This window comes from Hyperolius riggenbachi, chromosome 5, assembly GCF_040937935.1.
Source record: "Hyperolius riggenbachi isolate aHypRig1 chromosome 5, aHypRig1.pri, whole genome shotgun sequence".
Taxonomy (NCBI): Eukaryota; Metazoa; Chordata; class Amphibia; order Anura; family Hyperoliidae; genus Hyperolius; species Hyperolius riggenbachi.
The window spans coordinates 281,771,623-281,794,290 of NC_090650.1; the positions used below are offsets into that span (position 1 = coordinate 281,771,623).

A 22,668-nucleotide genomic window follows, 5' to 3' on the forward strand; every position below is an offset into this window, starting at 1 on the left:
AAAGCTTTAGGGCCCTTTTTCACTATATCAGTTTCGGCCAGTTATAACTGAAAGCACAACTGATGTGCAAGGTCATGTCAATGTGACACTGTGCCTCAAGCAAAATTCCTGGTAAACGGAGTACTGACCCAGAAGCTGTTACAGGATCACCACTATTTTTAAAATGGAGGACAGAGAATTCCTTTGATCCCAGTGGACAAACAGGATGCAAGAGAGAAGAAAGAGAATGATAAGCAGACTACGCAGGAAGTAAATGACATGTGTATGTTTATTTTGACTTTTATTTTTCAGTTCAGGTTTAAATGACACCTGAAGTGAGAGGGATATGGAGGCTGCCATATTTATTTCTATTTAAACAATACCAGTTGCCTGGCAGTCCTGCTAATCTCTTTGGCTGCAGTAGTGTCTGAATCACACTTCTGTCAGAGCAAGTGATCTGCATGCTAGTTCAGGGTCTATGGCTAAAAGTATGGCAAAGGATCAGCAGGATAGCCAAGCAATCTGCATTGTTTAAATGGAAATAAATATGTCAGCCACCATATACCTCTCAGTTCAGGTGTGCTTTAATATAGATGTAATGTTAACATTGCAATATTATGATGATAATATTATTATTATAATACTGTATATGATAAAATATAATATTACTAGTTGACCTAAGCCCATTTAAAAATGGGCTGTAGGTCTCTTGACGCCGCCACCGCCACCAGTCAGTGTGCGCATACCACCCGCCGCGTGCACCTGTCCACCACCTGCCACGCGCGCACACACGTCTGGAGGCTGGACCGCCTTGCGTCCTGTCCTAATGGCTGTCAGTGCTTGACATGTGCAATAGCACAAAGCACTGACACAGGGACAGAGGCAGGGACACTTGCATTTTATTACATCAGAGACCCAATTTAAGACATTTTAATAACTCTCCATTAAAATTACTCTAGCACTATAAAGGTAATTTATACTGTCTGATACTTTTTTTGACCAAGTATTTATTATGTTCCCTACTTAAAACTATTAAAAAAAAGTACATACATTGGCATAGCAATCACCCCTGCAACCCCTGCCATTGCAGGCATCAGATGACAGCTGTCACTTCCTTAGTAAAGTACGCAGGTGAACACCATCACACCTGATGTATACAGACTCAAAGGACCAAAGGACCTATATGTAGGTCAGCATGCACCTTGGGACACTAGGAAGTCCCACACCTCCCGGGCTTTGCAGGTTACCTCAATATTCAAAGACCAATAATCATCTTCATAGGTTCAATCATGTATTCATATGGCAGTAAACCTCAAATCACAAAGCCTCCAATAGTATAAAACAGTAGGAATGAGCAAAGATCAGAAGACGTGAATTCTAAAAGTCATACATAAGATTCAAAGTGTGTTGGTGGAGTTGTTAGGACAGCGCACTCCTCCACCGCACGACTATTCTAATTCTGAGGACCTGATGCAGGAATGTGGGTTGGTTGACAAGAGGCTTGAGGAACATGGTTACTCGAGTATGCAGTTACAATATAGGAAATCTATTAAACATCAACGTAGAGACCTTCTGCTATATAAAACCAAGAGATCCTGTTGTACAAATTCTGTTACCTTTGATGTACTGAAAAGCTACGACCTGTCAGTCGACTACAGCTCCTGCCCAGGCCCCAATCATCCTAGATTTTCTATTCTGTCTGATACATACTTTTGAACACATTTTGGTGAAAATCAATAAAAATGTGATCGATCAGACACTTTGAGGGAATCATTTCATCTGCTGGAAATCGATTCACTCAGACTTCCTTAATGTGTGATCGATGGAATGTCGATTGATTTCGACAAAAATAAAAAATGGTTGTATACCTTTAAGATATGCCCTGCATGTAAGTAAATGTGTTTATAGATGCAGGTAATCCCCTTACTCCGCCTAAGTCTAGCTGACACTCATTATGCAGATGTTATTTATTCAAGAGCTTGGCTGAAGGTTTATATCGTACTCAAACTTCTAGGTAAACATAATAATGCAGAATTGTATTTGGATATTTTATGGTGTTAAAATTGACCTTTAACAAACATCATACCCCATTCAACCTTACCAATACACTGAGATGGAAACTTGTACATCCTAATGATTCAACACCAAAACACTAGCAAACAACTTGGTGTATGGTACAGTTTACTGCGGAGTGGAAAGATTTGCTGATCGGGGTGACCAAGCAACCTCTGAGTTAAAGTGGACTTGAACTCTTGCACAGGACAGAAGGCAAACATAGAAAATGCACCCTGTATGTATTTAGAGAGTTTAGCATGACTAATTCCCCCTCATCAGTGTCTAATCACAATTTGTAATTTGATCTTTTCCTGTGTCAGCTAAAGGTCACGGCAGATAAGCTAATTTGAAAGCACAGGATGTTAACAATAAATCTGCTTCCATGAAAGCAGGAAGTAGAAAAACTGCAGATTTATTAAATGATTTGTATCAGCTACAACAAAGAAATGTTTTTTGGTACTTATCCGTTAGCCGGGCGCATCCGGCAGGTGGTGCTAATTACTATTCCCCCTCCAGGCCGACATGGATAGTAGGGAAAGATGTAACTCTGGTGGAGTTTTGTCGCCACCTGCCGGATGCGCCCGGCTAACGGATAAGTACCTGTTTTTTCTTCGAAGGTTATTATGCTGTTGCATATTTTTTAGAACAGAAAGGAAGTTCTAAGTTCAGGTCTGCTTTAATAGCGCCAAAATTTCCAATACAAGGATCGCACACACGTCGGTAGGTAGGCTGGTGCTGGACCCCCAGGCAATGTGCAAGTAGTTTTCATGAAGGAGTCCGCACACAAACCGTAGAAGCAATAAACGTGAAGTATTTATTCTCCCATCACATACATGTGCAGACACGGTCTGACCTGCTTAGGTCGACGCACGTTTCGGGGCCACGCAGGGTCCCCTTTATGAAGACAGATAGCTATCTGTCTTGATAAAGGGGACCCTGCGTGGCCCCGAAACGTGTGTCGACCTAAGAAGGTCAGACCGTGTCTGCACATGTATGTGATGGGAGAATAAATACTTCACGTTTATTGCTTCTACGGTTTGTGTGCGGACTCCTTCATGAAAATTGCTTTAATAGCGCAACATAGGAGTGCTGTCACTGCAGCTCAAAACTCTGTTCTACCTACATTTAAAAGAGACAGGAAACTCGTTTGAGGATAGTAAAGTTTTTTTTTTTCATAGGGAAAAAAACTGGTTCATGAGAGGAGTTGAAAGAGACCGTCTATCTTCCCCAGGCTTCCCATCTCTAGCAGCGCTTGGCAGTGGCGGGCCATAACGCTGCTGTTGATGCAGGGTTGCTTGGTGGTGGGAGCTGCTGCTTCTCCCCTGACCCCGCGTGGTGGCACCACATAGTGGGCGACTGGTGCTGCTGCTGCCGCTGATGCGCCCGAGGATGGACCTGCTGCTTCCTCGCTGGCGCATTGCACTAGGCTGACCCAGTGGGCCGTGAAGGACAGGTAGCGGTCTGTCCCAAAGCGGCTGCTCCATGAATCCATGGTTATGTGGATCTGCTCATTCACAGCGTGATCGAGCGAGCGGCCCACATTCGCCAATCGCCATAGCGAATCGATGGAGTGCTGGGATCTCCGTGCGAGAGAAGTAGTGGCGGCTGGGGACTTGCCACTCCGGGATCCCAAACTGCAGCAGCGATCTCATGTCACTCCCCTCCTGCACAAAGGAGTATGGCAGGAGCTGGGAGCACATGACTCGGGCAAGCAACCCGTTAAGCACCCGGATGCGCCTGTTGGTGGGAGGCAGCACCTTGGTCACACCGGGAAATGACTCGCTGAGCAGGGTCTGGCGGCGTTTGCCTGCACGGGAGGAGGAGGAGGCCACAGTGGAGGGAGCTGATGAGGCTACTGAGGACTGGCTGCCCGGGGGGTAACAGTGAGTTGCTGTGCTCCTGCTGCTGCTGGATGAGCAGGAGGGTGGGATGCTGCTGCTGCTGCTGCTGAAGACTGTGCAGTGGCTGTCTGGCTCTGACCACTGCCTGCGACACTGTCCTTCACCTTCAGAAACTCACTGTACTCATCAAAATGTTTGCTCTCTAAGTGGGTCTGCAGGCACGAGGTACTCAACTTTTTGAGATCGCGACCTCTGCTCAGACTGACACCGCAACTGTGGCAAATTGCACGGGTCTTGTCGACTTTGCACTTAGTGAAGAACAGCCAGACTTGGGATTTCAACTTGCCCTTCCAGCTTGAGGGCTGGGGATTTTGTTTTCCTTTGGAGGGTTTGCTGCAGGTGCAGGTAGCGGCTGAAGCAGCAGGCTGTGGCTCCTGCCTTCCACGCCCTGTGCTGGCCGGCTTGCTGCTGCCCAGCTCTGCGCCACAGACACCTCCTCCTCCGATGACGAGCTGCCTTCAAGCAACTGTGCTGGTGGTAGTGGTGGCACATAGGGAGGATCCAGCACGTCATCATCATCATCCCCAAACATCTCCTGTGAACCCGCCTCAACCAACTCCTCTACCCCAACATCCCCTGCATCACGCCCCTCCTCCTCAGTGTCAACAACAAACTGCTCCACCGCTAACTCCTCCTCCTCCTCCTTGCATGTCCCCGTCATGTCTGCCTCAAACTGCTCCAAAACATCCCTGTAAATGCTCACAGTCCTTGGGGTCAAGAGCGAGCTCAGTGAGGGCAGACTGGTCGCTGGGGTCGACGTGACCTCAAGCGGTGGTGGAGGCCTGCTGCGGACCGGAGTGCTGGTGGTGGTGGCACTGGTCTCGCTGTTGCTGGAGGTCTGACTGGAAACGGTGGCTTGCTGCTCCGCCATCATTTCCACCACAGCCGGCACCTGACTGTCCGCAATGGGCCGGGGGCAACGACCCGTCTCAAAGATGGGCGCAACACGCTGCTGTTGCGCCTCTGCTCCCTCCTCCACAACTCTGCGGTCAGTGTCTGGCGGCGGACCTGTCACAGACCTGCTGGTGCTGGCAGTGGCTGCTGCAATGGTGCTGCCTCTCTTGCTGGTGCCTCACCCTCTACCTCTGCCAGTCATTGTACAATTATACAAATATTACAATAAGAAAAAAAATGTGTAGAAAAGGGCAGGAAAGGGTGTAAACTTTAATAAAGAGTCTGGGTTGGTGGTGACTAGTGGTGACTAGTGACAACAAAAAAATTAAAGTTTTTTTTTTAATTTAAATAGTAGTTAGTAGTACTACTAACAGTAGTGTAGTCTACAGTAGTCGCTAACTAACTCGTGTGGCAGACAGTGACAATCAAAGTCGGTCACACACGGACGCAATCAATAGGGTCGGGCAGATGACAGTCATAGACCACAACAGATGCTGCTGGCCTGTGAAGTAACTATTACACAGTACAGAAGCTAATAAACTAACAGTAGAAATTAAGTAAACTAGTAGTAGTAGAAGTGGTAGTAGTAGTAGTCGTACGCAACTAACTATAATCACTAATGTAGTACACAATAACTAAGTCGTGTGGCAGACAGTGAGTGACAATTAAAGAGACTCTGTAACAAAATGTTGAGCCTTATTTCCTCTATCCTATAAGTTCCTATGCCTGTTCTAATGTGGTCTGTCTTACTGCAGCATTTTCTAGTTGCACTGTATCTGTAATAAATCTTATCTTCTTTCCTCTGTCGGCTCTGTCGGGCTGAGGCTGGAATGTGTGGAATGTGCAGCACTGCTTGTCATTGGCAGAAACTTTACACACCCTCTCCAAGCTCTGCATGAGTCACACAGTAAGCTGTTCTCAGAGTGGTTAGAAGCCATGTTTTTTGTTTGTAAACACTGCATAAAAATGGCAATTACAAGCCAGGATTGCAGCAGAGAGTGACAGAAACAGCACAGAGGGGCCCAGAAGAACATAATGAAGAGAATGGTATGCTTTTTATTGTAAGACTTTTAGAGTACAGATTCTCTTTAAAGTTGGTCACTCACACACAGATGCAATCAATAAGGTCGGGCACATGACAGTCACAGATCACAACAGATGCTGCTGGCCTGTACACAGTCAGTAACTAACACAGTACTGAAGCTAATAAACTCACAGACTACAGTACAAATTAACTAAACTAGTACTAGTACACAACTACCTATATTCCCTAACCTATCTAAGCTATAAGTAGGCTAAGGCTGCCCTAGGCTAGCAGGCCTAGCCTGCACATAGACTAACACTAGCCTACCACAGTATACAGTATATGCACTAGCTGACTAAAAACAATCAAATTACTATCTATCTATAAATGAGTATAATAGAAGTGTTCAGGAGGTGTTTAGGAAGCAGAACGCTAGGTTTAGCACAAGAAGCACTTGCTCAGACACGCAGCAGCACTGGAGATGCTCTCTTAGTACCGTTCAGTCACACAGCAAGGACGGGCTCCGCAACATGGCTGCCGCCTTATATAGAGGAGGGGAGGGTCAGGCTCCCATCCTCTGATTGGTTGCTAGAGCTTTAGCTGGAGGAGTTCTGATTGGCCCAATGACGTCATCCCCGGATTCCGAAGCCGAACTCGTGATCACCGCGTCACCCGGCTGAATTCAAGTGCGCCTATTCGGGAATGTACTGTACACCAGTCATGCAAAATTCAGTCACACGGTCCACCTGTTACTGCACCTGGCTAACCTTTTGTTTGGTTAGCAGGAAGCAAAGGCAGGTACTCTGCAGAAGTCTCGGCCATATGCTATGTTCCACTAGGAACAAGACAAGATGTAAAATAAATGCTGACAAAATGGAAGCAAAACTGAAGAGATAGCACTAGTGATTCACCAACACCAAACTTTCTTTGTGATGTACAACGATTTACACAGTGGTGTAGCTAAGGAGCTATGGGCCCCAGTGCAAGTTTTACATGGGGCCCCCCAAGCACTCTATACATAACAATTGATACGGTGCACCAAAATCTGCCAAGGACAACCTCAGTGTCAGAGCTGCAAGAAAGGTATGGGGAACAGTGTGTTAAGGATTGCTACTATTCAAAGCATCTATAGAAGTGATTATTACCAGCACAGGACCAATAGAGAGCTAATACTGTGATAGAGGGCCCCTATAAAAAAAAATAACTATGTAACTATGTAACTATGTAACTATATATCTAACTATATATCTGGCCCAAGAGCCCTGATGCGGTCGCTACCTCTGCAACCCCTATTGCTACGCCACTGGATTTACAGTATTGCAATATATACAGGAAATAAACAAATCAAGCAAACAAACCCTAAAGAGAAAATAAAGTTAGCCAGTTACACAGAGCACTGGCGTTGTGATGTGGGTGCGGGGGGTGTGACCCGCACCAGGTGGGGTGACCCCAGCTGTCCTAGAGGGGGTGGGCTGCATGGAGGGGAGAGCCGCAGCCGCGGGGAGGGCAGCCCGACCTCTCCCTCCCTCTCCCAGGGCTGTTAGCCGGAAGCAGTGTGTGTAACAGCGTATGCGGAGAGGAGAAGACCAGCGGCGACTGAGCGGTGATGGGAACGCAGGGAGGTGAGTCGTTTAGTACACCGGCTCCCCTGCGCATTGCTCTATGAAGTCTGGAGGGGGGAGCACAGAGGGCAGCCCTGGGAGAGGGAGGGAGAGGTCGGGCTGCCCTCCCGCGGCTGCGGCTCTCCCCTCCATTAGGGGGGACACCTACCTACCTATCCTATACTGGGGGCACCTACCTATCCTATACTGGGGGGCACCTACCTACCTATCCTATACTGGGGGGCACCTACCTAATCTAACCTATACTGGGGGGCACCTACCTATCTAACCTATACTGGGGGCACCTACCTAATCTAACCTATACTGGGGGGCACCTACCTAATCTAACCTATACTGGGGGGCACCTACCTAATCTAACTTATACTGGGGGGGGGGCTACCTAATCTAACCTATACTGGGGGGGCAGCTACCTATGTAACCTATACTGGGGGGCAGCTACCTATCTAACCTATACTGGGGGGCACCTACTAGTGTTGGGCGAACACCTAGATGTTCGGGTTCGCGAACGTTCGCCGAACATCGCCGCGATGTTCGGGTGTTCGCGCCGAACTCCGAACATAATGGAAGTCAATGGGGACCCGAACTTTCGTGCTTTGTAAAGCTTCCTTACATGCTACATACCCCAAATTAGCAGGGTATGTGCACCTTGGGAGTGGGTACAAGAGGAAAAAAAATATTTGAAAAAGAGCCTATAGTTTTTGAGAAAATTGATTGTAAAGTTTCAAAGGAAAAACTGTCTTTTAAATGTGGAAAATGTCATGTTTCTTTGCACAGGTAACATGCTTTTTGCCGCCATGCAGTCATAAATGTAATACAGATGAGAGGTTCAATAAACAGGGACCGGCAACGCTAACCCAGCAGCAGCAGCAGCATACGTGATGGAACAGGAGGAGGCGCAGGAGGAGAAGGCCACGCTTTGAGACACAACAACCCAGGCCTTGCATGAGGACAAGAAGCGTGCGGATAGCATGCTTTGTACCGCCATGCAGTCATAAATGTAATAAAGTTAAGAGGTTCCATAAACAGGGACCGGCAACGCTACCCCAGCAGCAGCAGCACACGTGATGGAACAGGAGGAGGCGCAGGAGGAGAAGGCCATGCTTTGAGACACAACAACCCAGGCCTTGCATGAGGACAAGAAGCGTGTGGATAGCTTGCTTTGTACCGCCATGCAGTCATAAATGTAATAAAGATAAGTGGTTCAATAAACAGGGACCACGCGGCAACGCTAACCCAGCAGCAGCAGACGTGATGGAACAGGAGGAGGCGCAGGAGGAGAAGGCCACGCTTTGTGAGACACAACAACCCAGGCCTTGCATGAGGACAAGAAGCGTGCGGATAGCATGCTTTGTACCGCCATGCAGTCATAAATGTAATAAAGATAAGTGGTTCAATAAACAGGGACCACGCGGCAACGCTAACCCAGCAGCAGCAGACGTGATGGAACAGGAGCAGGCGCAGGAGGAGAAGGCCATGCTTTTTGAGACACAACAACCCAGGCCTTGCATGAGGACAAAAAGCGTGCGGATAGCATGCTTTGTACCGCCATGCAGTCATAAATGTAATAAAGATAAGAGGTTCCATAAACAGGGACCGGCAACGCTAACCAAGCAGCAGCAGCAGCACACGTGATGGAACAGGAGCAGGTGCAGGAGGAGAAGGCCATGCTTTTTGAGACACAACAACCCAGGCCTTGCATGAGGACAAGAAGCGTGCGGATAGCTTGCTTTGTACCGCCATGCAGTCATAAATGTAATAAAGATAAGTGGTTCAATAAACAGGGACCACGCGGCAACGCTAACCCAGCAGCAGCAGACGTGATGGAACAGGAGCAGGCGCAGGAGGAGAAGGCCATGCTTTTTGAGACACAACAACCCAGGCCTTGCATGAGGACAAAAAGCGTGCGGATATAGCAGCAATGCTTTTTGCCGCCATGCAGTCATAAATGTAATACAGATGAGAGGTTCAATAAACAGGGACCGGAAACGCTAAACCATCCCAGATGTTCATTGGTCATGTTACTTGGTTGGGGTCCTGGAGTGTTGCGTAGTCGTTTCCAATCCAGGATTGATTCATTTTAATTTGAGTCAGACGGTCTGCATTTTCTGTGGAGAGGCGGATACGCCGATCTGTGACGATGCCTCCGGCAGCACTGAAACAGCGTTCCGACATAACGCTGGCTGCCGGGCAAGCCAGCACCTCTATTGCGTACATTGCCAGTTCGTGCCAGGTGTCTAGCTTCATGCCCGGTTTCAGGTCCAGCGGTGCCAGCCACAAATCCGTCTGTTCCTTTATTCCCCTCCAAATTTCCTCCCCTGTGTGCTGCTTATCCCCAAGGCAGATCAGCTTCAGCAACGCTTGCTGACGCATGCCAACAGCTGTGCTGCACTGCTTCCACGATCCTACTGCTGCTGGTGCTAGGTTAGCGTTTCCGGATGAGGTACAGCTTTGAGATGTGTTGGAGGAGAAGGAGCCAGAGAGGTAGGTGCTGCTGTTGTTATCCAGTGGGAGGGACAGCAGTGCAGCTGTTTGCGGCGTGGGCAACACCCGCGCCGTAGCAGGTGAGGAATCGCTGCCAGGCTCCACAAGGTTCACCCAGTGCGCGGTAAGGGAGATGTATCGACCCTGGCCGAACGCACTCGTCCAGGTGTCAGTGGTGAGGTGAACCTTGCAGGCAACGGCATTCTTCAAGCTTCGGGTTATTTTGCTGACCACGTGCTCATGCAACTCAGGCACTGCAGAGCGCGCAAAGTGGTAGCGGCTGGGAACCACGTAACGTGGGATGGCCACTGACATCATGCCCTTGAAGCTGTTTGTCTCCACCACTCGATATGGCAGCATTTCGCAGGCCAGAAGCTTGGCTATGCTGGCTGTTACTGCCACGGCCCGGGGGTCATTTGCTGGCAATTTCCTCTTGCGCTCAAACATCTCCGAGACAGACAACTGAACCGTAGGGCTGCACACCGAAGGGCTGTTGGTTGTTGTGTTTGATGAACACTGGGAGACCTCAAGAGCACTACTCCGGAAAGTGACAGTGTCAGCGTCGTCTGATGTTTGTGAATGTTGTGAACCACGCAATGGCTGGGCTACTGCTGCTGCTGAGGCGGGTCTGGTGGTGAGTCTGGTGAACCCAAGGGAGGCAGTGTTGCTGGTGGTACCCTGTCCTGCCGCGTTTGCCCACAGAGTGGGATGTTTGGATAGCATGTGGCGGCTCATGCTGGTGGTGGAGAGGTTGTTAATACTTTTCCCCCTGCTCAGGCGGGTCTTGCACACCTTGCAAATCGCCATGGTAACATCCTCAGTGCAGTCTTCAAAGAAAGCCCAGACTTTGGAGCACCTGCCTTGCTGGCGATTTCTGTTTGCGCCTCTTTTGCCTCTCACTTGAACTTCCACGCTTGTGGTGCCTGAAATTGCGCGCCGCCTACCTTGTGGCACAAGGCGAACTCGTGCAGCAGTGGGTTCTTCAACAGACTCATCTGTGCTGCTGCTACGACGGCGATATTCTCGTTCACAAACAAAATCTGGGTCTATGTCCACATTGTCCATACCCTCCTCTTCCATCTCCTCAAACTCGTCATATGTCATTGTGGGGGGCCGCCGCCGTGGAGTAGAGCTCCCCAGAACAACCTCTGCGCAGCTCACTTCAACGTCGTCTGGTTATCTGGCAGTTGTGTGCGTGGTGTCGCTGCCGGTTGTGTCAGCTTTGTGCCCACTGGCTCCTTGTAACTGGCTGAGGACTCGGACCTCGTGCGTGATGTGCTGGTGCTGCTTAACCCACTGCTGGACGCTTGAGAGGTCATCCAAGTAATTATCTGGTCCTGTTCTTTTGGATCTGTGAGGGTGGTTGTCCTGGACAACATGGGCGGTATTGAGTGGGTTTTCTTGGGTGCTCCCCTGTGGCCTGTACGTGAACCGTCAGGGGAAACACCTCTTCCCTTGCCCCTCCCTCTTTCACCGGATTTCTTCCTCATTTCACTTATCCTTAAAGTACACGCTGACTGGCAGCAGTACAGTGGCAGTACAGAAATGCTATACAGTGGTGGGTGAGCGGTGTACCACTATTGCCAGCAGCGACACAGAGCACAATGCTATACAGTGGCGGGTGAGCGGTGTACTACTGTTCCCAGCAGACACAGAGTGGCAGTAAACACAATGCTATATAGTGTGGCTGAGCCGTGTACACAGAGTGGCAGTAAACACAATGCTATATAGTCTGCTATATAGTCACCCCGAACGGGGTGATGTTCTGCAGAACCCGAACAGTGGCGAACACTGTTCGCCGAACACTACTGGGAACGCAGATTTTAGTACCTAAACACACGATACAACATGTTTTCCGGGGTCGGACTCTGAGGCACATACAGATGGTCCCAATCATCATCCTCATCATACAACTCTTCTCCTGAGTCTGACCCACCCACCACCTCTGCCACCCCAACATCCCCAGACACAGACCCCTCATCGTCCTCAACATTAACTTATGATGCTGGCCTGAGCCAGACCTCCTCCTCCACATCAGGCCCCATCATCTCCTCAATGGCAGCCCTCATTAATCGCTCTGGCGACGGACCGATGGACACAACGTTCTCCTCCGGGGAGGGCTGCTGCTGACCACTGGCTGCTGGGGTGGATGTTATAGCTTGCGTGGGGCGTTGGCTGTTGCTGTTGTTGGGAGTGCTGCTCACAGCGGAGGTCTCTGAGGAACTCATGGTGAGCTCATATAGTGGTTGGCGGTGAGTGGAGTATTACTGATCCCAGCAATATACACACTGACTGGCAGAGTACGCAATGCTATATAGTGTGGCTGAGCGGTGTACACAGAGTGGCAGTAAACACAATGCTATATAGTCTGGCTGAGCGGTGTACACAGAGTAGCAGTACACACAATGCTATATAGTCTGGCTGAGCGGTGTACACAGAGTGGCAGTACACACAATGCTATATAGTCTGGCTGAGCGGTGTACACAGAGTGGCAGTAAACAATGCTATATAGTGTGGCTGAGCCGTGTACACAGAGTGGCAGTAAACAATGCTATATAGTCTGGCTGAGCCGTGTACACAGAGTGGCAGTAAACAATGCTATATAGTCTGGCTGAGCGGTGTACACAGAGTGGCAGTACACACAATGCTATATAGTCTGGCTGAGCGGTGTACACAGAGTGGCAGTAGACACAATGCTATATAGTGTGGCTGAGCGGTGTACACAGAGTGGCATTAAACAATGCTATATAGTGTGGCTGAGCGGTGTACACAGAGTGGCAGTAAACAATGCTATATAGTGTGGCTGAGCGGTGTACACAGAGTGGCAGTAAACAATGCTATATAGTCTGGCTGAGCGGTGTACACAGAGTGGCAATAAACAATGCTATATAGTGTGGCTGAGCGGTGTACACAGAGTGGCAGTACACACAATGCTATATAGTCTGGCTGAGCGGTGTACACAGAGTGGCAATAAACAATGCTATATAGTGTGGCTGAGCGGTGTACACAGAGTGGCAGTAAACAATGCTATATAGTGTGGCTGAGCGGTGTACACAGAGTGGCAGTACACACAATGCTATATAGTCTGGCTGAGCGGTGTACACAGAGTGGCAGTAGACACAATGCTATATAGTGTGGCTGAGCGGTGTACACAGAGTGGCATTAAACAATGCTATATAGTGTGGCTGAGCGGTGCACACAGAGTGGCAGTAAACAATGCTATATAGTGTGGCTGAGCGGTGTACACAGAGTGGCAGTAAACAATGCTATATAGTCTGGCTGAGCGGTGTACACAGAGTGGCAGTAAACAATGCTATATAGTCTGGCTGAGCGGTGTACACAGAGTGGCAATAAACAATGCTATATAGTGTGGCTGAGCGGTGTACACAGAGTGGCAGTAAACAATGCTATATAGTCTGGCTGAGCGGTGTATACAGAGTGGCAATAAACAATGCTATATAGTGTGGCTGAGCGATGTACACAGAGTGGCAGTACACACAATGCTATATAGTGTGGCTGAGCGGTGTACACAGAGTGGCAGTAAACAATGCTATATAGTCTGGCTGAGCAGTGTACACAGAGTGGCAGTACACACAATGCTATATAGTCTGGCTGAGCGGTGTACACAGAGTGGCAGTAGACACAATGCTATATAGTTTGGCTGAGCGGTGTACACAGAGTGGCATTAAACAATGCTATATAGTGTGGCTGAGCGGTGTACACAGAGTGGCAGTAAACAATGCTATATAGTGTGGCTGAGCGGTGTACACAGAGTGGCAGTAAACAATGCTATATAGTCTGGCTGAGCAGTGTACACAGAGTGGCAATAAACAATGCTATATAGTGTGGCTGAGCGGTGTACACAGAGTGGCAGTAAACAATGCTATATAGTCTGGCTGAGCGGTGTACACAGAGTGGCAATAAACAATGCTATATAGTGTGGCTGAGCGGTGTACACAGAGTGGCAGTACACACAATGCTATATAGTGTGGCTGAGCGGTGTACACAGAGTGGCAGTAAACACAATGCTATATATAGCGTGGCTGAGCGAGGTACACAGTGGCAGTACACACAATGCTATATAGTCTGGCTGAGCGGTGTACACAGAGTGGCAGTAAACAATGCTATATATAGTGTGGCTGAGCGAGGTACACAGTGGCAGTAAACAATGCTATATATAGTGTGGCTGAGCGAGCGGTGTACTACTGTTCCCAGCAGCGACACACAATGACTGGGGGGGACCCTGGCTAGCGTGGCTGGAGAGCGAACTACCCTGCCTGCCTACCCAAAGCTAAACCCACAGAGAAATGGCGGAGATATGACGTGGTTCGGGTATTTATTTACCCGAGCCACGTGACCGTTCGGCCAATCGGAGCGTGTTCGGGTCCGAACCACGTGACCCGTTCGGCCAATCACAGCGCTAGCCGAACGTTCGGGGAACGTTCGGCCATGCGCTCTTAGTTCGGCCATGCGGCCGAACGGTTTGGCCAAGCACCATCAGGTGTTCGGCCGAACTCGAACATCACCCGAACAGGGTGATGTTCTGCAGAACCCGAACAGTGGCGAACACTGTTCGCCCAACACTAGCACCTACCTATCTAACCTATACTGGGGGAACCTACCTAATCTAACCTATACTGGGGGGCAGCTACCTATCTAACCTATACTGGGGGGCAGCTACCTGTCTAACCTATACTGGGGGAACCTACCTAATCTAACCTATAATGGGGGGCACCTACCTATCTAACCTATACTGGGCAGCAGCTACCTATCTAACCTATACTGGGGGGCACCTACCTAATCTAACCTATACAGGGGGGCACCTACCTAATCTAACCTATACTGGGGGGCACCTACCTAATCTAACCTATACTGGGGGGTACCTACCTAATCTAACCTATACTGGGGGGCAGCTACCTATCTAACCTATACTGGGGGGCACCTACCTAATCTAACCTATACTGGGCAGCAGCTACCTATCTAACCTATACTGGGGGGCACCTACCTAATCTAACCTATACTGGGGGCAGCTACCTATCTAACCTACACTGGAGGCACATACCAATCTAACCTATACTGGGGGCAGCTACCTATGTAATCTATACTGGGGCACCTACCTATGTAACCTGTATTGGGGGCACCTACCTACCTACCTAGCCTATACTGGTGGCAACTATACTGGCTACCTATATTGGAGGCACCTACCTAACTAACCTATACTGGGGGCACCTACCTATCTAACCTATGCTGGGGGCAACTATTCTGGCTACCTATATTAGCCCACTGCCTTACAGTTACCCCCACCCATGTCATGTCCACATCCAACTTTTTGCCGCTGCGTGCTCCGCTTTTTTTTTGGGGGGGGGGGGGGTTGGTGAATTATCCGCACCGGGTGTCAAACACCCTAGCTACGCCACTGACACAGAGCTAGTTGATTGCTTTATTATGTTTTTTTTTTGCCTCAGAGGATGTTTGCTGGGAGAAGGTAACTATAATTTACTGGGCCCCCTTCAGAACTTCAATTTGTTAAGTGCCCCCTCTGTGCACTTCCCCCTTAAATGTGCACCCTGCCTCTCCCCACCTTTAAGACTCCATGTCCCATTTTGCCATTGCCATGCCCCTTTAAAATGCTGTGTCCCCTTATGTCTCTGTCCACCCTCAACCTGCCTGGCATTCTGATACCTGCGGCCCTGCGGCCGTGGGAACGTTTTTTGCACATTTTTTTTAAATTTATCATGTAGCTAGCCTAGCGCTAGCTACATGATTCCCCCCTCCCTGCGGCGTCCCTCCCACCCCTCCGATCCCCGCCAGCGCAATCACCCGTCCGGAAATCCCGTTCAGAACGGGATTTCCAGGAGGGCTTCCCCCATCGCCATGACGACGCACGTTGTGACGTCATCGACGTCGTGACGTCACAGGGAGACCCGGATCCACCCCTCAGTGCTGCCTGGCACTGATTGGCCAGGCAGCGCGCGGGGTCTCACCTGGGGGGGCCCTGCATCGCGGCGGATCTGCCCCGGATGTCGCCCAGGCAGAGTAGAGGCACCACAGCATCCAGCAGGGTACCACAGTATCCAGCATGCCCCACAGAGGCACCACAACACCCAGCATGGCACTACACAGCTGAAAAACTGAACGCGTACCTTATCCCCATACTTGTGCTACTATATGTGCTATATTCACGCATATATGAATACCAACTTTTGTGCAACCGTTATAAACAATTACTCAATAAGTAGATGAAATTTGGTCTATGCACACCTTCTTTTTGTGATCAAAGCATAACATTTTATTGCACAAATAATCTCATTAGTGGTCAATATCTGAGAGCCAAGACAGTACAAAATTCTAAAAATATTGTTCTGCGCAGAAAGATAAATCTCTAAATACATAGGGGCCAGCAATCCACCGCTTTGAAGAAGGACTTTGCTTACTTACTGGAACGGTGGTCATGCAGACTCAATTCGTAGCAGCAGTCAAGCAGCCACCTGCTGACTTCTCATGCATTCATCCATGCACCAACTGACATCCAGCAGTTGCCTCCCTCTAAAAGGGATAAAGTCCAAAATACTTTTTCAAGTTTGCATGCATAATTTGCCGGCAGAGCAGACACCATATCCATCCGTGAGACCAGTCCAAGTATATCAGCACACTTGTTAGGCAGTTGCAACAGCATTAGCAAAGCATAGCAGGTCATATAGCAGCAGTGACTCAAAATACAGCTGTATACTTGCGGGATTTTCCTTTATTTTTATGTACCGCCCGCTGCCCCTTTGTGTACTTCCTTCCGTCCTTCCGTCCTCCTGTGCCTCCTTCTGTCCTCCATTGTGCCTCCTCTTGTTGCCCATTGTGCCTCCTCTTGTTGCCCATTGTGCCTCCTTGTGTCCCTCTGTGTGCCTCCTTCTGTCCCCTTGTGCCTCGTTCTGTCCTTCTGTCCTCCTTTGTGACTTCTTATGACCCTCATGCCTCCTTCTGTCCCCTTGTGCCTCCCCATGTCGCCCTGTGTGCCTTATTCAGTCCCCCTGTGCCTCCTTCTGTCCCCCTTTGTGCTCCCTTCTGTCCTCCTTTGTGCCTCATGAAAGTAGAACCTTGCCTATGTGTATTTTCTGGTGAAACGCTGCCCGCATTGTGTATTTTTCTGGTCAAACGCTACCGCAAGTGTAATTTCTGGTGAAACTCTGCCGCATTATGATTGTTTTCTGGTGAAACATTGCCACATGATTATTTTCTGGTGAAACGCTGCCGCTTTACAATTATTTTTTGGTGAAACACTTCCATATTACGATTATTTTCATGGGGGGGGGGGGGGTTTGGGGGAGGCGCCATAGGTTTTCTCGCCTGGAGTGACAAAATGGCTAGAGGGGCACCCCTGTATGTAGCCTATGCTGGGTTATCAAAGGGGCCCCTGGGAGCCTCTGGGCACCTCTGCGGTCATAGTGGTTGCGGGCGATGTTAACACTGGATGTTAAGCAGCTACACATGGTACATGATCTACTTGTTAACATTATGCAATTCTGACAAAGAAACAAAACAACGTTTAGCCCTTTTTTTTCTCTAGGATCTCACAATGTTTACCTGTGAACTTTCCACCACTGAATGTCATTGGAAATCCAGAAGCTCCACCAGCAAAGTCACTCATCATTACGGCAACATCCGTAGGGAGCTTTCCACCATTAGGTCGGGTGCAGTCTACTGTATTAAGGATTTTATGACCTGGGATATTAAAAGGCACACAAAATTATTATTATTTTTTTTGGGGGGGAGAGGGGGGCTTCTTGTGACAGGAATGACACTAAAGGTTTTACCTTTGTATTCTACAATAATACAAGTGTCCATTTCAGGATGAATTCCATCCATCAGGATCATAAATCTGAGATGGTCATCCACCTAAAAAAACAGACAGTATATATATATAAATGGAGTCATGCAGATCTGGTGAAAATTATATTCGACATGTTTTTCTCTGTATCTATAGTACAGGGGTCTGCAACCTTTAAGACATAAAGAGCCACTTGGACCCGTTTCCGAAAAGAGAAAAAAACTGGGAGCCGCAAAACCATTATAAAACAAATCTAACACTGCATATATTGTTTCTTACCTTAATGCTATATACAGGATCATGCAGTTAGCTGTCAATCTGAAGAAATATGACCCCGATATGCACAAATCGTTAGCAGATATGACCCCCATATGCACAAATCGTTAGCAGATATGACCCCCATATGCACAAATCGTTAGCAGATATGACCCCCATATGCACAAATCGTTAGCAGATCTGACCCCAATATGCACAATCCTTCAGCAGATCTGACCCCAATATGCACAATCCTTCAGCAAGATCTGAAAAGAAAAACCCCTTTACTCACCTAGTCAGAAGACCTCCTGTCACAATCTCCTCCTGTCCCGACCTCCGGTCCCGACCTCCTTGTGGCTCGCAACTCCCACGATCCTCTTCCTTCCCGACGTCACGTCCTGCCTGCATTACACTGCAGGGCTACGGGAAAATGCCCGAAGCCCTGCACTGCACTGGTCCGGCGGCCTCTCTGATAGGCGGCTGAGCCGGCTGACACGCGCGCCGCAGCCACTGACACCGGAGCCGCGGCTAAGCCGCGGCCTAGCAGCCGCGGCGAAGGTGAAAAAGAGCCGCATGCGGCTCTGGAGCCGCGGGTTGGCCAACCCCTGCTATAGTATGTTTGTAAGACAAGCTACAGTGATTATTTCTATAATAATATAACACCACTATTGGGGGGGGGGGGGGGGATACAATGGTCATACATTAAAGGACATCCAAGGTGAAAATAAACTGATGAGAAAAACAATTACATCTATCCTGCTTCTCCTAAAATGACTTTTTTTTAGATATCTCACAGTTTTATTTTATATTTAAATAAAGTTTTTAAGTTTTTACTGTTTCATTGTCCCTGCTCAATGACACCTTCACTGAAGTATGCTAGAGCTTAAATTTATGAATTATTTACCCTTTTTATCTCTTTCCTGCTCTCAGAAGCCATTTACTGACAGGAAGGTATTTTAATTTTATTGCTATAATTACTTATCAGTGAGGGTTGTGCTATAGTCTGACCCAGTTCCGACCCGGACAGAAACGGTCACTTTTATACCTGATGTTTAACTCTTTCAGGCAGAGAAAGAAAAAAAGGAACACAGCCTAGTAATTTGTGTGCTTGGCACTGTACATAAACATGTCTATCTCATCTTGTCATAAGTCACCTCGGTTGTCCTTTAAGAAAAGACCATTTTCATTTAATCTGTTAAGGAAATATTTCATTTATTTTATTTAACCACTTGCCGACCGCACACTCATACCGTGCGGCGGCAAAGTGGTAGCTGGAGGACCAGCGACGCAGATTTGCGTCGCCAGGCGCCTCCCTAGTTAATCAGTAAAGGCCGCTCGCGTGAGCGGCCATTTCCTGTCAGATCACGGAGCGGGTCTCCATGAATAGCCTGCGAGCCGCTGATTGCGGCTCGCAGACTAAATGTAAACGTAGGAGATATATGTCTCCTTTGTTTACATTGTACGGCGCTGCTGCGCAGCAGCGCCGTAAGGCAGATCGGCGATCTCCGGCCAATCAGCGGCCGGGGATCGCCGCCATGTGACAGGGGTCGTCCTGTCACTGGCTGCACAGGACGGATAGCGTCCTGTGCAGCCCGGATCACCGGGGATGACAGGTAGGAGAGGGAGGGAGGGAATTTCACTGCGGAGGGGGGCTTTGAGGTGCCCCCCTCGCAAACCTCAGGCAGGCAGGAGCGATCAGACCCCCCCTGCACATCATCCCCATAGGGGGGAGAAAAGGGGGGCGATCTGGTCGCTCTGCCTGCACCCTGATCTGTGCTGGGGGCTGCAGAGCCCACCCAGCACAGATCACTAAAAACAGCGCTGGTCCTTAAGGGAGGGTAAAGGGTGGGTCATCAAGTGGTTAATACACACATTATATTCAGATTAATTCTCCACATAAGCACTTTTTTTATTTAACTAGTTTGCGTTCCAAGGAATTTACCCCTTATGATACTACACATGCCCTGTTTTATTACTAGCTGTGCATGTGGCGGATAGTTATCCCCAGCCTGCCTTTTGCAATCAGATGCATTAGTTAGGGTGACAGTTTGGGAGTCCCATTGATGTACAGATGCATGGCTAGGCAATGGCAGAGCAATGCATTTGTAGAGCATTGGGACCCCAAACCCCAGTCGCCCTAGCAAATAGCAATCACTTTCGAGGTACTGCGGGAGTTAACAAGGGTTAATAGGCTAGGTTAGGTATGGGTTAAAATTTAACTGGGTAGCTTTTTTTTTGAGGCCCTTATCACTTTCATTTTTTTTTCCACTTGTAAAACACGTGACGCCAGACAGCGGATTTTAATTGTGGACGTAGATTCTAGATCCTAGATGTCCTAGAACATAAACCATTATCATATCTTATAAGCAAAAAGTGTAGGTAGACTATTAGTAGCCAATCGGCACTTAAAAATCATGGGTTAGTGTTAGGCATTAGGAGGGGAGGTTAAGCCTGGTACACATGGTAGATGAAACTCAGCCAAGGCAGCTGAGGCAACCTGTGCTGAGAGTCTAGCATCTGTACAACAGCTCCCTCGATGCCTGTCGTCTTGGAAGTTCAATTGGCCGATCATCGGCCGAGAGCATTGGTCTTTCCACTCACACTTTTTGCCTTGTGAATGATGTCACTCCTGCCCTCTCCCCTGCATAGCAACAGACCATGTCACTACTCAGCGCACTGTTGGCCCTGCATGGTCGCCCAAAGGATCAAGTACGGATCCCTGCCGGCAACATGCCTCGTACAAAGGCTTTAGTGTTAGGTAGTGGGAGGGGGGAAGGTGGGTAGTGTTAGGCATGAAAATGGAGGGTTACTGTGAGGATAGAGGGCAATAATAGAACAATTGGCATTATCTGCCATCCAATCCAACTTGTGGTGCTGCAATACCTACTCAGTTTGGCTTGAATTACATTTTTGTTGGCTGACCCATTAAATATTAGTAGAGTGTGATATCTGACCTGATTCCAGATTCCAAATGGCACAACATTGACATTTGTCAGTTTTACGCCACTCTTCTGCAAATACCAGAAGACAGGACGTTCAGTGTTCCCAACAAATATTGGTATATCTGGTCTTCTTTCAGCAAGGATTCTTAGAGTTGGATAACTGAGGTAAAAATAAATACAAGCTAAATGTTAAGCAATATTTGAGAAGGAAAATCCAAGCATGTTAGGGTAGTAAAATGTTAGCAAATGGTGTTAAAGAGCTATTTTGATAACCTGGTTTGCAGCATATAAAACAGTTGTTTTACTTTCACCTAAAGTTAGTTCTAGTTTTTGTCATTTTTTTGTCATTTTTACATAGTTCCTGTATTTATGTACATTTAGTTTTCATTGACATGAAGGAGTGGCCTAGAGCAGTGTTTCCCAACCCTTTCCCCAAGGCCCACCAACAGTGTATGTTTTGTGGAAATCCACAGAGGTTTATCAGCTCTGCTGAGGCACTGATTATCCCACTGAAGTTGTAAATGACTGCCGCTATATTCCACTAAACATGCCCTTACCTTAGTTGTTCACAAGAAAACATCTTTGCAACAAAAGCTGTTTTATGTTCTCATTCAGCATGCATTTCTACAATGTTACAAGATTGCTCCACCAGTGGCAAAGAACATTTGTCATTGGTATTGATAATTTCAAAAAGTGTTTATGTAAGGGGAAGAGTCTAGTACATACATATTAAGTGGTTTACCCACTTTGCATTATGTTTAACCTACTTTAGACACTAGGGAACAATTTAGGGGAGGAAAAAGGGTCACTAAACTCCAAGGAACTGTATAGGGGAGGCAAAGGGACCCTAGATACCAGGGAACTGTATAGGGAAGGGACCACTAGATACTAGGGAATGGTACAGGGGAAGGGAGAAGGACCACTAAACACTGGGGAATTGAATAAGGGAGGGAGGTCCACTAGACACCAGTGAACTGTATAGGGGAGGGAGGAGGCATTAGACACCAGGAAAATGTATAGAGGAGAGATGAGCCATTAGACACCAGTGAATGTATAGGGGAGAGTGGCGCGCCACTAAACATCAAGGAACAGTATAGATGAGGGGGGGGGGGGACACGAGACACCAATAAACTGTATAGGGGAGGGAAGGAGGCTACTAGACACCAGGGAACTGTATAGGGGTGGGAGGGGAGGCCATTGGACACCAGGGAACTTTGTAACGGAGAGAGTTGGCTGACCACTAGACATTGAGGTTGGCCCACGACTTGGTCCCAGTGTTCAATTTTTGTATTTGAGTAGACATCCTGCACTTCAAGGGAAAATGTGACATTCTCAGATGCTTTTGTGTTGAATTTACTTATCACCTTGATGTTGCCTGTCCAGCAGCTGGTGGAGGACATATAAAACATTTATGGTGACTGGAACTTGATGACTTAACGTACTTAAAAGTTTATACCAGTATAACTGTAATAAAGTTTTATAACATCCTATTACTTTGAATTTATGACTTGTATGTCTTCAAAACACCAACCCATATGAGTTTGTAAAATGTATTGTGAGTTAAAGCTCACCATATGTTTAATGTTGGTAGTCATGGTCTGAAATCCAACAGATTTTATTGCTGTGTCTTTTGGCGGTTCTACTTATCTTCTGCCTATAATTTTTCTATTTGTATTAGTGGTTTTAACTCTATTGT

At 48.0% G+C, this 22,668-nt stretch overlaps 1 protein-coding gene across 1 annotated transcript in view; it reads right to left on the bottom strand.

Annotated features, from left to right (window-relative positions):
* LOC137518761 (cytidine monophosphate-N-acetylneuraminic acid hydroxylase-like) overlaps positions 1–22,668 on the bottom strand; it is a 285,541-nt gene that overhangs the window by 129,373 nt on the left and 133,500 nt on the right. Inside the window, exons 6-8 of the mRNA XM_068236998.1 lie at positions 20,985–21,132; positions 17,762–17,843; positions 17,532–17,669 (exon numbers count right to left, since the gene is read on the bottom strand). Coding sequence (XP_068093099.1) covers positions 17,532–17,669; positions 17,762–17,843; positions 20,985–21,132 — 368 coding nt within the window. The remainder of the gene's footprint in view (positions 1–17,531; positions 17,670–17,761; positions 17,844–20,984; positions 21,133–22,668) is intronic.